General features: G+C 40.2%; 4 protein-coding genes and 1 pseudogene across 4 annotated transcripts; 4 read left to right on the forward strand and 1 right to left on the reverse strand.

Annotated features, from left to right (window-relative positions):
* The first annotated feature begins 3,546 nt into the window (after window positions 1-3,546).
* LOC145491091 (histamine H2 receptor-like) lies at window positions 3,547-5,243 on the forward strand. Its single transcript, XM_081470224.1, has one exon. It carries the CDS (start codon window positions 3,980-3,982, stop codon window positions 4,943-4,945), a length of 966 nt encoding a protein of 321 aa, XP_081326350.1. The 5' UTR covers window positions 3,547-3,979; the 3' UTR covers window positions 4,946-5,243.
* Window positions 5,244-8,392: 3,149 nt separating this feature from the next.
* LOC145490757 (uncharacterized) lies at window positions 8,393-10,572 on the forward strand (annotated as a pseudogene).
* A 100-nt stretch (window positions 10,573-10,672) lies between these two features.
* Window positions 10,673-11,119, forward strand: LOC145490756 (uncharacterized). Its single transcript, XM_081469852.1, has one exon. It carries the CDS (start codon window positions 10,673-10,675, stop codon window positions 11,117-11,119), a length of 447 nt encoding a protein of 148 aa, XP_081325978.1.
* A 1-nt stretch (window position 11,120) lies between these two features.
* LOC145490755 (uncharacterized) lies at window positions 11,121-12,617 on the forward strand. Its single transcript, XM_081469851.1, has one exon. It carries the CDS (start codon window positions 11,129-11,131, stop codon window positions 12,434-12,436), a length of 1,308 nt encoding a protein of 435 aa, XP_081325977.1. The 5' UTR covers window positions 11,121-11,128; the 3' UTR covers window positions 12,437-12,617.
* An 895-nt stretch (window positions 12,618-13,512) lies between these two features.
* LOC145490365 (beta-4C adrenergic receptor-like) lies at window positions 13,513-15,379 on the reverse strand. Its single transcript, XM_081469489.1, has 2 exons — window positions 14,425-15,379; window positions 13,513-14,387 (listed from the first exon to the last, which is right to left on the reverse strand). The coding sequence occupies exons 1-2, from the start codon at window positions 14,904-14,906 to the stop codon at window positions 13,940-13,942; spliced, it is 930 nt and encodes a 309-aa protein (XP_081325615.1). The 5' UTR covers window positions 14,907-15,379; the 3' UTR covers window positions 13,513-13,939.
* Between the last annotated feature and the right edge of the window lie 1,811 nt (window positions 15,380-17,190).

Raw genomic sequence — 17,190 nt, forward strand, 5'->3', positions numbered from 1 at the left:
CGGAACAGAGCACAGTCGAGGCTTCGTTATTTGTTAAAGAGTGTCTGCTAGACTACTAGCCCTCGTTTTCTATGAGCGGCTATTCCTCGTTGATTATTCGCTCATAAAAAAGAAAACGATGACGAATAGTTTAATTGTTAATTGGCCTTCTTGTTGTGATCATAGGTGTGTTCGACGTCGTTTTTACCCACCCGATTCCAATTGATAATACGAACGTCCCTTTAAAGGCTGGTTTTCACTAGCGACGGTGTCGTAGTTTAAATCGTAGTCGGATTCACAAGAGCGCTTACAACCCAGTGAAAATCGAAAATCGGAGTCGTAAGCAGAGTCATAGGCTCGACGAATCAGAGTTGCACGAATCAGAACGTTGCCATTTCTTCCGATTCCGTTTACGACTCCGTCGCTTACGATCCAGTGAAAACTAGATTGTCGGAGTCGGAAGCAGAAACCAAAGAACCAACCAATCACAAAGCCCGGAATCGAGCATTGTGATTGGTTTATTCTTCTGCTTCTACTTGCGACTCTGACAATGCAGTTTTCACTACATCATAAGCGACGGAGTCACAAGCGGAATCGTTGTTCTGCTTCCGGCTCCGTCCATTTGATTTTCACTAGATCGTATCACTCTACGCTTCTGATTACGACTCCGACTAAAGACACCCCTTGCTATTTCTCGAATAGTTTTATGTCTTTTAAATTACTGTCAATGAAAATTTTCCCCTGCAGGCATTAACTTAATTTGTTTTTGTTAGCACCCAAGGTACCTTATTTTATCATATATGGTTGTGGCCGTTAATGAAAATTTCCTTTGCAGGCGTTAACTTAATTTATAATTAACACCTAAGTTACCTTATTTAATCATATATGGTTTTCTATGGACGTTTACGTTCCAGGTGGTTTTTAACCTAATCAGTTATAAAAAATTCACGACACATGAACAATTTTGAAATATAATTTCCTGTTCAAGTCTGGAAGGAGAGTTCATAAATACTACCTTTATTTGTGAAGGATCTTCCCTTCAGTTGTACGTAAGTGATTAAAGAAACCAAATGATAAGTTTTATCGCATTCCAAACGCTTACTTGTTTAAAGAAGCTTCAGTCAGTTGTCATAAAGAAATCATTTTGTGAACTATTGCAGGATAACTGTCCAAGGAGTCCGAAGTTGAGGACTTCTATTCGACGAACATCGCGTATTGTGTCTTCAACAGTTTTCTGTCCTATACCGCCATCGTGTTGAACATTGTAACAATCCACGCGATAAGAAAAACACTGTCATTGCCAAAGACTTTAAAATACTGCTCCTGAGTCTTGCTGTTTCTGATTTTGGTGTTGGGTTAGTGAACCAGCCATTTTACACGTCATTTTTTATCAAGTGGCTGCAGGAAAACAATACTGGTTGTAACTGTTACACACATAAGGCCTTTTACTCCATTAGACATTTGTTTTCCTCATCTTCGTTCTTTGGTGTTGTAGCTGTAAGTTTAGACAGGTTCTTAGCTGTTCATCTTCATCTCAGATACCAGGAACTTGTGACTCACAAGCGTGTTGTTGCTGTGGTGATCTCAATATGGGCATTGAGTATATTTGATTCTTTTTCAATGTTCTGGATTCCACGCAATATTTACTCACTTATCATAACAATTATTGGAAGTATTGGTCTCATTCTTACTACGATGGTCTACATCAGGATTTATTTAGCTGTAAGACGCCACAACAATCAGACTCAAGTCCTGCAAGTACAACAAGTATTACAGACTGGCGAAATAGCAAATATTACTAGTCTTATTAATTCTGCAGTCGGTATATTCTATGTATATCTCGTGTTTTTGATTTGTTGTTTGCCTTACTTTGTCAGTTTCGCCGCATTTAAAATATATTTCCCGAATGTCACTCTGAAAATTTTTTTTCTTTTTTCACTAACTCATTTATATCTTAATTCAGTCTTTGAATCCTGTAATTTATTACTAGAAGATGAGACGCATTCGACACGCTGTCATGAACGTACTGCGGAGCATATCTCAGCAATCGCGCATTACACGAAACACTTGCATTGGACGGCCATACTTTGCCATGATTCAGTGTCGTCGTTGCTGCCAAGCTTCTTATGAATATAACGAGAGCAGACACTTCTAACTCGGGCTGCAATCACATTTGAACTGTGAAATGCAGTACTTGAAAGAACTGGTTTAATTATGCTATAAAAGGATTTATTAGTTTGCGAGCTGAGTTTAATGCTAGTTGTAACTTGAGGTTCTTTTTCCCTCCAAGGTACACGAGGAACACAACTAGGACACAATTTTCATATCAGTGAGCAAAAGCCATAAGGGACAGCGAATTTGTTCATTAACTTTTCTAAAGGTATTCACCTTGTACTGTAGATATTTCCTTTTCCTTGCTGTTTTTGCCTCTGTAGTTTTACGCTACCCATTGGCAATATTAATGGCAGTTTCTTACGATCCTTGTGCGACGTGACTGGTTGATAAAAATCGCACTACGTGCTCTAACCAGTGAAAATTTTTCACCTGACTTTATACGTATTTTTATTTCAGTCTGGATTCGTTTATAACGCTTTTCCTGACTACATTGTTTAAAAGAATACTTTTTTTGATGGGGCGGGGTTCTTTTTAAGAATTTTATTCTGTTTATGTGTAATTTCATTCTTTTTCAATCTTTTTGTGTTCCATGCCTTCCGTAGTCTATCAGAGCACTTTCTTGCGTTAGACGACCTTTCTCAGATTGGGAAATAGGGAGCTTAAGAAACCACGACGGTGACGGCGAGAATAACGTCGATTAAAATAAAATGAGTTTATATTTTACCTACGAATCTCGAGTTTGCCTAAAGTCATTTACTTTGTTTATTACTGTCAAGTCTATAACGAAATTAAATCTAGGACACATCGGTAAATTTGAATTAAAAATTAAAACAAGTAGCTTTTATTTTGTCTCATTTACTCTTGCGAATCTTATTTCATCTTTGCACCCTGTAATTTATTGCTGAAGATGAGACACATTCAACACGCTGTTATCAACAAACTGAGAGGAACATGTCTTAGTTCACAGGTAGCCCATCACATTTGAATTGACCAGCCATACTACGCCATGATTCAAGGTCGTCAAGCTGTCAAGCGCCTCAATTCTTCAGCATCATAAGCGAATTTTGACGGATTTTTACAAAAATGTTTCAACATTATGTATAAGTACGTCTAAATGTGCGATGTTCTGTCGATTTCTCAAGTAGTTTCTCTCTAAGACCTTCTCGTGTGACGTAGATCGGCAAATGTTCAAAATATATTTTCTCAGGGAACGTCATCTGCTAGTGCGTTAGTCCGTCATCTGCTGACTGGCATTGTGTAGTTTGTTTGGTCGTACTTGTGAACACGTGACAGGTTACTCAGATCAGCAAACATTGTCAGTTATGCGTTTGAAGGCTTGTTTGCTCTTGCCAATATATCAGATCTTTAAAAAGATTTTTTCTCCGGATATTACATTTATAAACTTCACGGTAATATATACTTTTCTATGAACTCCCAGTTGAGAGAGTCGCTTTAAGTCGCCTGAAATCGTCCAAAGTCGCCTTAAGTTACAGCACCCTCATTTCACAGCTGCTTAAGTTGTATATATGTATCTAGCTTCGATGATCAACTGATGTCTTCGTATCTTTCTCTGCAGTTCAAATACATGATCGTTCACCTATTCACTTGTATCTTCACCATCTACGGGTATATTACGAAATCACAACGTGACCAGCTCCCAGTAGGCTCGATATTACACTACTGCATTGGTTCGAATTCTGTTCAAGCCTGAATTTGTTTTTTTCAAGCTTTAGTTTCACAGCTGCTTAAGTGATGATCAATTAAAGCAATTATATTGGCCAAAGATCCATTTGGTTCGTGGCGCCGACGAGGGAAACATTTTTAGCTTCGCGAGGCAAATTTTAAGTGAAACGCTTGGTGCTTAAAGGAGACTTGAGTGGATATCATGAAGAAATCATTGTGTGAGATATTGCTGGATTACTACCCAAGAAACTCCGAAGTTCAGGAGCTGTATTCGACTACCATCGCTAATTGTGTCTTCAACAGTATTCTGTCTTGTACCGCCATCATGTTTAACATTGTAACAATCCACGCCATAAGAAAAACGTCGTCGTTGCCAAACACTTTAAAAACATTGCTCCTGAGTCTTGCTGTTTCTGATGTTGGTGTTGGTCTAGTGGGTCAACCATTTTACTGCTCACTTCTGATCAAATGGTCACTACAAAATAATCCTGACTGTAACACGTATAAGGCATATTACATCATTGCATATTTATTTTCTGCAGCTTCGTTCTCCGGTGTTTTGGCTGTAAGTGTAGACAGGTTCTTAGCGATTTATCTTCATCTGAGATACCAGGAACTTGTGACTCAGAAGCGTGTTATTGCTGTGGTGATCTCAATATGGATGTTATGTTTGTTTCTTCCTTTTTTAATGTTCTCTGTTCCGCTCGATATTTATTCACTTTTTAATGGAATATATGGAGTTATTGGTCTTCTTTTTACATCGATGATCTACATCATGCTTTATTTAACCGTAAGACGACACAAGAATCAGATTCAGGTCCTGCAAGTACAACAAGTAGCACAGGCTGGCGAAGTAACAAATTTTGCTAACCTCGTTAAATCTTCCGTCGGTATATTCTATGTATATGTCGTATTTTTGCTTTGTTATTTGCCTTACTTGATCTCTTTGGTCGTCACGGAAATAAACGGCTCGAGTATCCTTTTGAAACGATTTTCTCTTTTCGCATTTACTATTGCATATCTTAATTCATCTTTGAATCCTGTAATTTACTGCTGGAAGATGAGACACATTCGACACGCTTTCATCGACATACTCCGGAACATGTCTTGGCACAGAAGTCGCGCATCACACGAAACACTTGAAATGACCGGCCATACTATGCCGTGATTCATTCTGATGTTCATAACAACGACTGCGGACAGTTTTAACTCGGGCTGCAGCAGGACAAAAGAAATTGACTTAAACTGAGTAATGCAAGACTTCAGAATACTATTAATACAAATACGAAGGAGTTGGGGTATAAAATAGATACAGGAAAATCTGCTTAAAAGAACAAGGATCTGATTTTCTGGTACTGTACCTAGTCCATTTAAAAAGTTTCAAATCAATAGAGGACCTCTGTATTGTAAGGTGTTCCTGTATCTGACTTAAAATCTTCCAGTATTGTAAGTAATGTGTGGTACGGTCAGTTAGTAGTGTAAATATTGTAAATAAGGTGTAAAATTCCGTCATGATTAATATGTTTATTCAAAATATTGCAACTAAGCCAGATAAGAAAACCGATGATGGCAACACGATCAGAATAGTTCTTCCCTTCAAAGATCAGATAGCCGCTAATGCAGTCCGTGGGCAATTACGTGTTCTAAGCATTAAGATTGCCGTCACTTTACAGCCAGTTTTTGTGAGCCAAAAATTGGAGCAAGATCTTAAGCCGAAATAAATTAAGCCGAGTATTGTCAGTCAGCATTGCGTTGTTTATAAATTTGCATGTGATCTGTGTGATGCAGATTATGTTGGTTATACAGCCCGACACCTTCATCAACGCATTGCCGAACACTAGTATTCGGCTATCGGTAAACATGTTTAAGAAGTGCACGGTGACAAAAATCTCCTTAATCAGGGCCAATTTCGTGTTCTCAAGAAGTGCCACGGGAAATTCGACTGCCTTGTTTACAAAATTCTATTCATTAAAGAACCGAGGCTTAGCCTTAACACTTAGAGTGACCCCATCAGGGCTAAAATCTTTGTTTAGCTTATAGCATATTTTCATGTTGCCTTTCTTTTTAATGAACTATTGTTTTTCTTGTATTTATAGAATATTCATGCTGTTTTTTTCACTTGATAACGACGTCCGAGAACGTCGAAACGTCGTGTATTTTTTTAACGTTTTTAAAAATGTCTTAAATGTTTTTTAGAAAAGTTTTTCGCAATTTTTTATAGCTAAATGTTTTAAAAAGTCGCTTCTTTTTAATGAAATGAATTTATAGATGGATATTGCCTTTTTCTCGCTGTTCTTTTGCCTCTGTAGTTTCAGACTGTCCATTGTTTTTTGTCCATCCATATGGCAATTCTTACGAGCCTTGTGACTGGTTTAGAAAACTCGCCCCACGTGCTCTAACTCATGAGAATTTTGTGACAGCTTGCTCTTCGCAAAGATAATTCACAGAATGCTGTGAATTCATACTAGTTCTTTTTATGCAACAAGTGAGCTATGCATGAGTTTAAACCAAGAAATCAGTGGCAAATCTAGGGCTAGTGACTCGCAACAAACTATTATGCTCAGACGAACACATTAGACGTTGAACAAATCAAGAATCTTCGTGGACAGAACTTCGAAGGTGAGGCAAATAACAAGCTGTTGGATTAAGGACGTACTCTACGAAGCAACTTCAATAGTAAGTATCAAAGTTTTACTCTTCATTCTCTTATATGTTTTTATTGAGTTCAATACGTGTAAAGTACGATTTGATGTTTTGATACGAAGTCCGAGTAAATACTCTTGGAGTATTTAGTTACTTTTAGAAAATACTCCGTAACAAAGCGGTTTAACGTGACGATGGCGCCAGACTCGTATGATGTGAAGGACATTTTATTATAGCGTATTCGAAGTGCAAATGCTTGGGTCATGTGACTACGCTTAGTGGGTGTTTTCTTTTGCGACCACGAGGAGATGTTTCACTAGTTTTTTAAGATCGCAAATTCTTCGTAGAAATTGATGTTCAGTTAAAATTCGAATAAATGGTTTAACTCGGAACCATATTGGTAGCAGAGCGAGGTTTACGTTGGGGAAATTCGCTGAATTCAAGAAAATGCCGTTAAATTCGAAGAAGAAGAAGAAGCGCCGCGACCGAGCGAAGGGCACAGACGACGGCGAAGGTATCCGCGACGAAATTGCAGATAAAAGATCAAGAAAGCCAACTCGAAATCGCTGTTCACAAGACGAAAAAATCAGCTGGCTGATTTATTAGAAGATGGAGTGGCGAGTAACCGTGAAATAAGAGCTTCGAGGAAAAAACTTGACGAAGCCCAAGTGAATGTTGTTGAAGATTTGACATCGTTGGCGGTGTTGTATTCGGAAGCTAGAGATCGGCATGCTGTTGAGAAGACAAGCCGCGAACTTGAGGAAATCGAGAAAGAATTCTGTAATGCCCATGAAAGTGTACAAGAATATTTGGACGCCAATAAGGATGAATTATCGAGTCAAGCGTCGGGATTTTCCGGGAAATTACGTAATTTGCATTCACGAGAAACGAAAGCTCGCTAGCGCGTGACCGAGCTCGAAGAGCGATTTCGCGAAAAAGAAGAATCTGTCAAGCGTGCTCAAAAGAAAATGGAGGAAGAATATGCCCGTTGTCAAAAAGAAATGGAAGCCGAAGTTAGAGAGGCGAAGGAGGAATTAGCCCGTGCAAAAGGAGATTGCAAAGAGAAATATTCGAAGCTCGAGGGTGCCATAGACGAGGAGCTTGAGTTGTCGCCTTCAAGCCCGCCAAAAAGGGATGTTAAGCCAGAAGAGGAGGAGAAGACGGCAGAAGAATCACCGAAACATGAGCACGGGAAAGACATGTGGAAACGGGGGGTTTCTATTCCGGTATTTAGTGGAGACAAGCGGTCGTATGGGAGCTGGAAGGCAGCATTTATGGCTTGTGTTGACAAAGCGCCAGCCACTGCAGAGTATAAATTGTTGCAGTTGATGAAGTATTTATCTGGAGAAGCGCTTGCAGCAGTGGAGAGCTTAGGACATTCGGTCGAGGCCTATGAAGCGGCCAAGAGCAGATTGGAGAGAAAATTCGTTGGTCAACTCCGTCAGATCAATTTGCACTTAGAGGAATTAGACCAGTTCCGACCGATTCGTCCTGGAAACGCCAAGGATCTAGACAGGTTGGCAGATTTACTGAACGTGATCGTCATAAATCTGAAAGAGGCCGGAAGAAAAGAGGAACTTGGCAATGGGTCCTTATACATGAAGGTACAAAAGAAAATTGCCAGCACTATGCTTGCTAATTACAACAGGTGGGTGTTTGAGCAGGAAAAAGTGGAATGTGTTGAGACACTTCGTGACTGGATCATACAAGAAGCTGAATTCCAGACCGTTGCGGCATAGACACTATGTGGGCTGATAGGAAAACGAAGAGATAGCTCACACACATTCTTTGGTCGGACAAGCGGTCCAGGAAAGCCTGTAAGCACAAATTGCCCACTTTGTAAGAGAGGGCGATGTGCTCAAAATACTCGGTGTGGTATTGATGGCTGTCAGAAAACGCACAATCGGGCACTGCATGGAGATCAGTTTGTAAATGGTGGAAGTGCTAGCGAGTCACAAGTGATAGCGCCAGAGAGGAGCCTACCCTTGGACATGGGAGCTAGTGAAAACAATGCACACAGTTCTGGCACGGAGGGGGAGCAAAGCACCCGTCCTGAACACTCCTTGACAACAACCATGGCAACCACAAAAGCTCCAGAGCCCGCAAAGTATCTTGCCTTGCGTAAAGTACCGGTGGCGGTGAAGAATGGGGAGCGAAGAATGATTGTAAATGTCTTGCTAGATGACGGAAGCACAAAGACCTACATGAATGGTGATGTGGCTGCTGAGCTAGGGTTGGAAGGAAGCACCCAACGAATCACAGTTAATGTGTTAAATGGCGAGGAAGATTCCTTTGAAACCATGCCAGTGGAATTTGACTGCAGAGTATTGATGGCAAGACTCGTGCAAGAATTTCAGCATTTACACTAACGGGTGACTGGGAACATAAGACCAGTTACCTGGAAAGAGCAATCGGGAAAGTGGAAGCACCTGCAAGTTGTTAACTTCCCAAATCTTGGCCCTCGGCCAATCATTGACATGCTGATTGGCATAGACTATGCCAAATTGCACTTTTCCATTAGAGATGTCCGTGGCCAACCTGGGAAGCCAGCTCCTCCTATTTATATAGTGCTTTATTTATGTACGACTATTACTCTAATAGACTGCCATTAATTTTTGATAATTTCTTCAAGAGTATCAACAAAGTGCATCAATATCAAACCAGACTGGCGAGTAAGATTTCATACTATCTGCCAAAAGCAAGGACTAATTACGGCAAATTTAACATTCGTTTTTTCGGTGCTAAAGTTTGGAATTCCATTGATTACTCACTTAAATCTAAGAGTCGTGCTTGTTTCAAAAATCTCTTAAAAGAATTGATTATCTCCAACTACTGACTGGTACATTGATGTACTTTAATTTTTCATTTTTTGTGTGCACATTCATTTTTTTCTTTTTCGTTCTCTGTATGTGTGTCTGTGTCTGTGTGTGTGTGTGAATGAAATCGTGTCCTGTTTTTTGTTTTCTTTGTTTGTTTTTTTTTTCCATATATTCTGTAACTTTATTGCAATATTTTTTCCGCTTGGCCCAGCCACTTAGCTCGATTAGCCTTAGCTATTTCTAAGTGGCTGTGCTCTGTTTTTCATCGTTAATTTTTCACATTGCATTATTTATTTTTATTGTAAAATTTTTCTGGGCACGAAATAAAGATTGTTGTTGTTGTTGTTGTTGTTTGGCTCGACTGACGCCTTTAGGCTGGACGTGTATTGGTTCACCTATGCTGACAGAGGACAGCGTGCAGCAGACAAATTTTAACATGGCATATTTCGTTCACCAACAAGAGAAAGAATTGAACTCTGTATTGCAGAAGTTTTAGGAGATCGACTCATCTGGGTCAATCACAGAAAGATAACTACTGAAAAAAGAGGAAGTGTCGGCGATAAAAGCATTTGAGAGCTCAGTGCAGTTCGAAGGGGAGAGATATGAAGTAGAGATATCATGGAAACCAACCCCCCCTCCCCCCCCAAGTTACCAAACAACTATGAGATGGCAGTGAGCCGGTTGATCAGCACTGAAAAAAGACTTCTAAAGGATCCTCAGCTAGCGGAGTCGTATTCAGAAGTCATCAGCAAGTACACACAGAAGGGCTACATTTCTAAAGTGACACCCTCTAAGACAGAGGAGAAGGCCTGGTATCTTCCACACTTCGCAATTGTAAGACCTGAAAAGACAACTACAAAGACTAGGGTGGTTTTTGATACCTCTGCAAAATTTAATGGACTATCATTGAATGAAGTCATCTGTCAAGGACCAAAACTCCAAAGGGATATCTTTCATGTACTGCTCCGTTTTCGACGTTTTCCAGTAGCCCTAGTATGTGAAATTGCAGAGATGTATCTTAGAATTGGGATATCACCCTCGAGTAGACCATTCCATCGTTTCTTGTGGAGGGAAGTAGATCAGTCAAGACCTCCAGTTGTTTATCAGTTCAATAGCCTTGTCTTTGGAGTTAATTCGTGCCCATATCAGGCACAATTGGTTTCTCAGAAGCACGCAAGGGAAAACCAAGAGCAGCACTATGGGGGTCCGCAGGTATGCAAGCCAGAGAGTGGCTTTCCAACTCAGAACAAGTACTTAAGTGGATACCTGAAGAAGACAGGGCTCCAGAAGTGGACTTAAACAAAGGAAATTTGCCGTCAATGAAAACGCTTGGTGTGTTGTGGTTGGCTAAGGATAATTTTTTCACTTACAGAGTGAATCCACCAGGTGAGAAGTTCCAGTTGACCAAGCGAAATTTCCTGCGTAAGATAGCCATGCTATTTGACCCTATGGGGTTTCTGGCGCCATGCGTGATCCGGGCAAAGATTCTACTGCAAGAGATGTGGACCTCAGGATTAGATTGGGATGACCCACTAGATCCGAGCCAAGCTAGACAGGCCAAGAAGTGGTTTGAAGAAGTCACAGATTTGTCAGACGTGCAAGTCCCTCGTTACCTGCAGTTGAACTCACATGTTGAAACAGTTACCTTGCACACTTTCACAGATGCATCAGGGGATGCGTATGGTGCAGTAACGTACGTTAGGTACCAGTACAAGGGTGGTACAGTATCTACCAGCCTAGTGGCCTCCAAGACACGAGTGGCACCACTATCAGCTACAAGCATTCCAAGACTCGAGCTTATGGGAGCTGTTTTGGGATTAAGATTGGCCCTGTCTATAGCAAAGGTCCCTAAGATTGACCAGAGCCTACTCACATTCTGAAGTGACAGCATGAATGTGCTGTGGTGGATTCGAAGACCCAGCCGCAATTTCAGATCGTTCATAGCGAATCGAGTAGGAGAAATATATGATTCGAGCAGTCCTTCTCAGTGGCGTCATGTTAGCACACACCAGAACCCTGCTAACCTGCCAACCAGAGGAATGTCTGTGACTGAGGTAAAAGGAAGCGAGATGTGGTGGAAGGGTCCGAAGTTCCTGAGCATGCCAGAGGACAAATGGCCGAAAACAGAATCAGTACTATTCGCGCTTACCCCGCAAACGACTTGGCGTTTACATCCCAGCAGATATTCAAGCTGGACCAGATTATTGAAAGTTAGGACATGGGTACATCGACTCGTGAACAACTGTGGAACGCCGCCAGAGGGGAGGAGTGCTGGAGAACTTAGCAGTCAAGAGATCTCAGATACAGAGACTGGTATCATCAAAGAGGCACAACAAGAAGCTTTTCAAGAAGAATACAAGACGCTGGTCAATTTCAAGTCTGTTCCGCAAAACAGCAAGTTGCTAAGTTTGAACCTCATCCTAGATGAAGATGGTCTGCTTCGATCAGATGGAAGACTGCGCTATGCAGACTACCTGCCTTTCGATGCTAGATATCCAGTCATTCTACCAAGGAAGAGTGGGGTGACCAGGCTAATTGTGAAGTCCTATCGTGAAAGAAGTAACCATGCAGGTGAAACCAATCACACATTGTCCTTGCTGTCAGCCAGATTCTGGATCATGCAAGGTAGAGAGGAGATTCGTTACTGGGAAAGAGAGTGCTGTGAATGTCGGAAGAGAAAGGCGAAGACTGCTAAACAGATAATGGCCCCCCTACCGAAGATTCGACTAAAACTGCCTTTACGAGCATTCGCCCGAACAGCGGTTGACTTTGCGGGACCATTTGTAGCAGTTCAGGGGAGGGGCAAGAAGAGAGGTAAACAATACCTTTGTTTATTTACAAGCCTAATATCAAGGGCTATTCACCTAGAGATGGCCTATGGGCTGGACACAGATTCCTCTCTGAACGCGTTTTATCGCATGGACAATCGGAGAGGGCTGCCAGGAGAGATGATTTCTGATAGCGAAACTAATTTTGTAGGCGCGGAAAGAGAGCTGAGGGAGCTCGTCGAACAACTGGAGCGGGACAAGATTGAGAAATCAGCTGCCAACAAGGGAATCAAGTGGAGTTTCAACCCACCATGGGCACCTCACTTTGATGGGGTGCATGAGACAATGATCAAGTCAGCGAAGAGCAACCTATGCGATATGCATGCGATATGCAGATGTGAGCTCAGATTGCGTATTTGTATCACGTGATGGTAATAGGAGAAGTCCTACATATTGCGGAGTGCATTTTTCCCCCGAGCACTTGCCGTGAAAAAGAAAAATCCTAAAGGCGGTCAGGTGATTTTAATGAGAAAGGATGAAATTACACGAACATAAAATAGAAATCTTAATAACAACACCGGTCGCTAATAACTAAGAAAAGCAAGACAGATAGACCATGGTTCATTTTTGATGATTGTTGGTTTTGAAACGTGATGTTAATTCGTTTTTTGTCGCAGGAACGTACCTTACCGTAGATGTTATCAAGTAATTGTCACTTTCAAACAAGGCCTTACTTACTTATTTAATCTACTGTGGTTGACCAGCTCTCAGCTGCTATGTCCGTTAGGGAAATAGTCATAACCGCTAGGTTTTGCGTACGTGTTCTCCGGTTAGATATATCCACGAGGTTTTCCTCGGTTTGGTCAGTTCAAGTGCAGATTTCACTGTGTCAACTTCTACTCGGCATTGGGCCATAGTTTCTCTATACACTGTTACTCGTCTATTCTATCAAGTCAAGTTCAGTGCGTGTGCAAACCAAAGTGAGTAATCTATTCCTTGTTTTTTATGGTTAGTTCTTAGGTTTTCTATTCTTATTCGTTTCAGTTACGTTTCCTTTTATCACCTATCAAATGGTCTGTATCGTTACTAAATCGGTTAGTTAGTTCTGTGTGCTCGGAATCGCGCTTGATTAGGTCCATATCTCCAATGTAGGATTATTTTGCCATAAAAGTACCATCCAAGTTACACACCGTGTAGCCTATTAATCGTTTTCCAGCCTTCCGTACGATCAGTATAAGTGCCGGTTATGTTACACTTCCATGTTACGGACGTTATTGAGAATGTTAGCAATAGTTTCTTCATTTATGTTGTTTTATCTTTATACTTTGGTATGTTAGTTACGTTAGCTTCTATTTTCGTTATTGTATTTCAGTTCGAACCGGCATACGGTTTACATCATACGACTTGCGGCTAAGCTTACGGCACGTGGTTTAATTCTACCTTCGTCTTGGCACGTGATTCATTTCATTTGAATTTGTATGGAACATTGATCTCTGTCCATTAAACTCTGTTTACATCGTAGTCAGAAGTTCTTGTCGAGTTCGTTTTAACACTACGCACTGCTCTACGCATGTGATTACTTGGATTTTTGGCCTGCTACATTCTGTCCTTGTAATTCACAATGATCGGATAGCAAAAAATTTTATTACGCCCAAGGCTGTTTGAATTTAGACAACCTAACAAGTTGGCTGTTCATATTAGTTCCTGCTCACTGCATGCCATTATGAAAATTGCGTCCTAGGCGTTGTACCTCAGGGAGAAACAAGCCGTGATGACACCCTTTGCGTTTTTTAATCATACACTGAATTAGCATTAAACGCAGCTCATAAGCCGTATAAATCAAGTTCAAACGCAATATCCCTAGTCCTCCTGCAACCCGAGTTTAAACTGTCCAGAGTCGTTATCTTATATAGCTGAGGCGATGAAACTTAGTCATGGCATAGTAGGACCGGCCAATGCAAGTGTTTCGTGGGATGCGCGACTTCTGTGCCAAGACATGTTCCGCAGTATGTTGATGACAACGTGTCGAATGTGTCTCATCTTCCAGCAGTAAATTACAGGGTTCGAAGACGAATTGAGAAGTGTAAGAGTAAATGCAAAAAGAGAAAATCGTTTCAAAACAATACTCGGGCCATACATTTCCTTAGCGACCAAACAGATCAAGAAAGGTAAATAACAAAGCAAAAACACCAGATATACGTAGAATGTACCGACGGCAGATCTAACGAGGCTAGAAAAAATTGCTACTTCGCCTGACTGTGCTACTTGATGTACTTGCAGGACCTGAATCTGATTCTTGTGTCGTATTACGGCGAAATAAATCCTGATGTAGACCATGGTTGTAATAATGAGACCAACATTTCCACCGATTACTATAATAAGTAAGTAATTATCGAGCGGAATTGAGAGCATTAACGGAAGAAAATGCACTAAGCACCCATATTGAGATCACCACAGCAACAACACGCTTGTGAGTCACAAGTTCCTGGTATCTGAGATGAAGATGAATAGCCAAGAACCTGTCTACACTTACAGCCAAAACTCCGAGGAACGAAGCTGAACAGAACAAATTCGAAACGAGGTAAAAATGTTTATACGTGCTGCAGGTGGGAACAATAAGTTGCAAGCGCTTGATCAGAAGTGAGGTGTAATATGGCTGGGCCAATAAACCAACACCAACATCAGAGACAGCAAGACTCAGGAGCAATGTTTTTAAGGTCTTTGGAATCGACGATGTTTTTCGTATAGCGTGCATTGTTACAATGTTGTTCAACATGATGTCGGTGTAGGCCAGAAAACTGTTGAAGACACAATTAGCCGTAGACGTCCAATAAAGGTCCTCGACGCCAGAATCTCTTGGGAAGTAATCCCGCAATAATTCACACAATGATTTCTTCATGGCAACTGATTCAAGTTTCTTTAAAGTACCAAGCGTTTGACACAAAAAAACAACTCACGAAGCTAACAGCTTCCTTTCTCGGCGCCGCAGACTAGTTCCCTCACCTATGGAAGCACTTTGGCTACTATGATTTCTTTTTTTGTTTAAGTTAATAAAAAGAATGACAACGAATATTTAATTTTTCTAAGCGGGTGATAAACTTATTTTCATAGGAGATAAACTTATTTTCATGGTCAAGGAGACTTTGACCAGTTTGCAGGTGTACCATCTATCAACATGCTAAGCGACCTATTAAACAGGTTTTTCATTCGTTTTATATCCATGAAATTTTTATATAAACGCAGCAACTTATTTTTTTGGAAATCATCTATCTAAGGATCTTCACTGAGATGCATTCTCACTAATTTACCGTCTGAAATGATGTCGAAATTCAATATCGCTTTTCATGTTCTAACAAACATACGGCCTGTTTAATAAACCTGATACTCATATCAGTGACATTTACGTCTTAGGTTTGTGCTAATCGGTAATAAGAAAGCTGAAGGGCGAGTTCTAAAGTATTCTTCTTTCGTTTGCCAAGGATTGTCACTGTAGTAAGTTATTTTATCACCCGCTTAGAAAAATTAAATATTCGTTGTTATTCTTTTTATTAACTTAAACAAAAAAACTAAATAAATACAAGGAATTCATCAAGATTGGTCTGAGCAAGAGAAATGACGAGCACCCTTTGTCACGACATCAAATCCAATTAATAATTCATCGTTTACTAAACGATGAATAACACTGAATATCGAGGATAAGAAGTCTTTAATATATAAAAGAACTAAGGCTTCTTTTGAGTGAAAAAGTTAATTGTATATTTAATCAGTTTTGCAAACAGCTCGGGCGGAAGTTGCAAGAAAGGACGCTGGTCTTCAGTAAAGGTGTTTAATTAAAATAAGAAAACGACAGAGGAGTTACTGGTTCGATTGTCAGTCATGTCAGTATCTGTAAACACAACCTGAAAAGCTCTTTCAATTTTCCACATTTCAAAAATGAAATGAGATGCCGGCAAGAATACCGCTAAGATAACATCGGTTAAGATACTATTAAGATAAAGTAGTCACTAAGGTAAGATACCAATAAAAATACTACTGAATGAAGGTCCTTTAGTTGCATGAGTCATCAATTATGTAAAAAAGAATTGTTACATGGATGTTGCACCTGCAAACTGTCAGAAGTTCCACTTGTAGTTTGGCGAGCGCGACTGAAAACACCGAAAGAAAGATCCACTTCGAAGTGCTGCTGGTGGTTTTTAATTTGTGCGCTAGGAACGCTCGATAATGGTAGCTTTAGTAGCCATATATGATTTCATCATCGTCCGCATCGTCATCATCATCATCATCATCATCATCATCATCACCGTCGTCGTCGGCGTCATCGTCACCGTCCTCGTTACGTTCCTTGTCAACTCAGCCCTCTCTGTTCCGTGCCGCTGTTTTCAATATTCCAACTTATCCATCCTTTCTTTTTTGTAACTTATTTCTTTTTGATTGTAATAATATAGTTGTTTTATGTATAAGTAATCATACGGTTTAGAGTTCAATTTGGCATTAATTTGCACGAGTGAGTTTTTCAAAAAGCTGAAATTGCACGAGCCGCTTCGGCGAGAGCAATTTCTGCTTTTTACTTGTTAATAATATGAAAAAATTCGCGTGGAGGAAGCGCCGGGACATCTTTCTTGGAGCCATTTTTTCTCATTCGAGAAAGCTTTTTCCAAAGTTTCCGCACAAAATTTCGTCAGCATTTTCCGTGATATCATTGGCTCAGAAAATTTCAATAATAATAATAATAATTTAATAATGATTTATTAATTTTTCTTGCGATTTTTAACATACAGTGATCAGAAATGCATTATAATATTAAAATATACTAAATATGTACATAAACTAAATTTAACAATAAAAAGTAATTTAAGCGCTAAAAGCTAAAGGTTAACTTAAAAAAACTGAGATATGTTTTAAGACAAGATTTAAAAGTTAAAATAGAATCAATATTGCGCGGGCTTGTTGGGAGCGCGTTCCACGGTGTAGGCGGGGCTACACTTAAAGATCTATCACCAAACAATTTTTTCATTTTCCCTGCTGGATGTAATAGAATAGTGCCTGAGTTAGAGCGTAGTGAATAGCCTGCGTGCTTCCTTACATTAATTAAATCGCTAATATAAGCTGGTTCCATGCCATTTAGTGCTTTAAAAGTTAAAATTAAAAGTTTAGAATGTATTCTATACCTAAAAGGCAACCAG

This window comes from Orbicella franksi, chromosome 6 (assembly GCF_964199315.1).
Source record: "Orbicella franksi chromosome 6, jaOrbFran1.1, whole genome shotgun sequence".
Taxonomy (NCBI): Eukaryota; Metazoa; Cnidaria; class Anthozoa; order Scleractinia; family Merulinidae; genus Orbicella; species Orbicella franksi.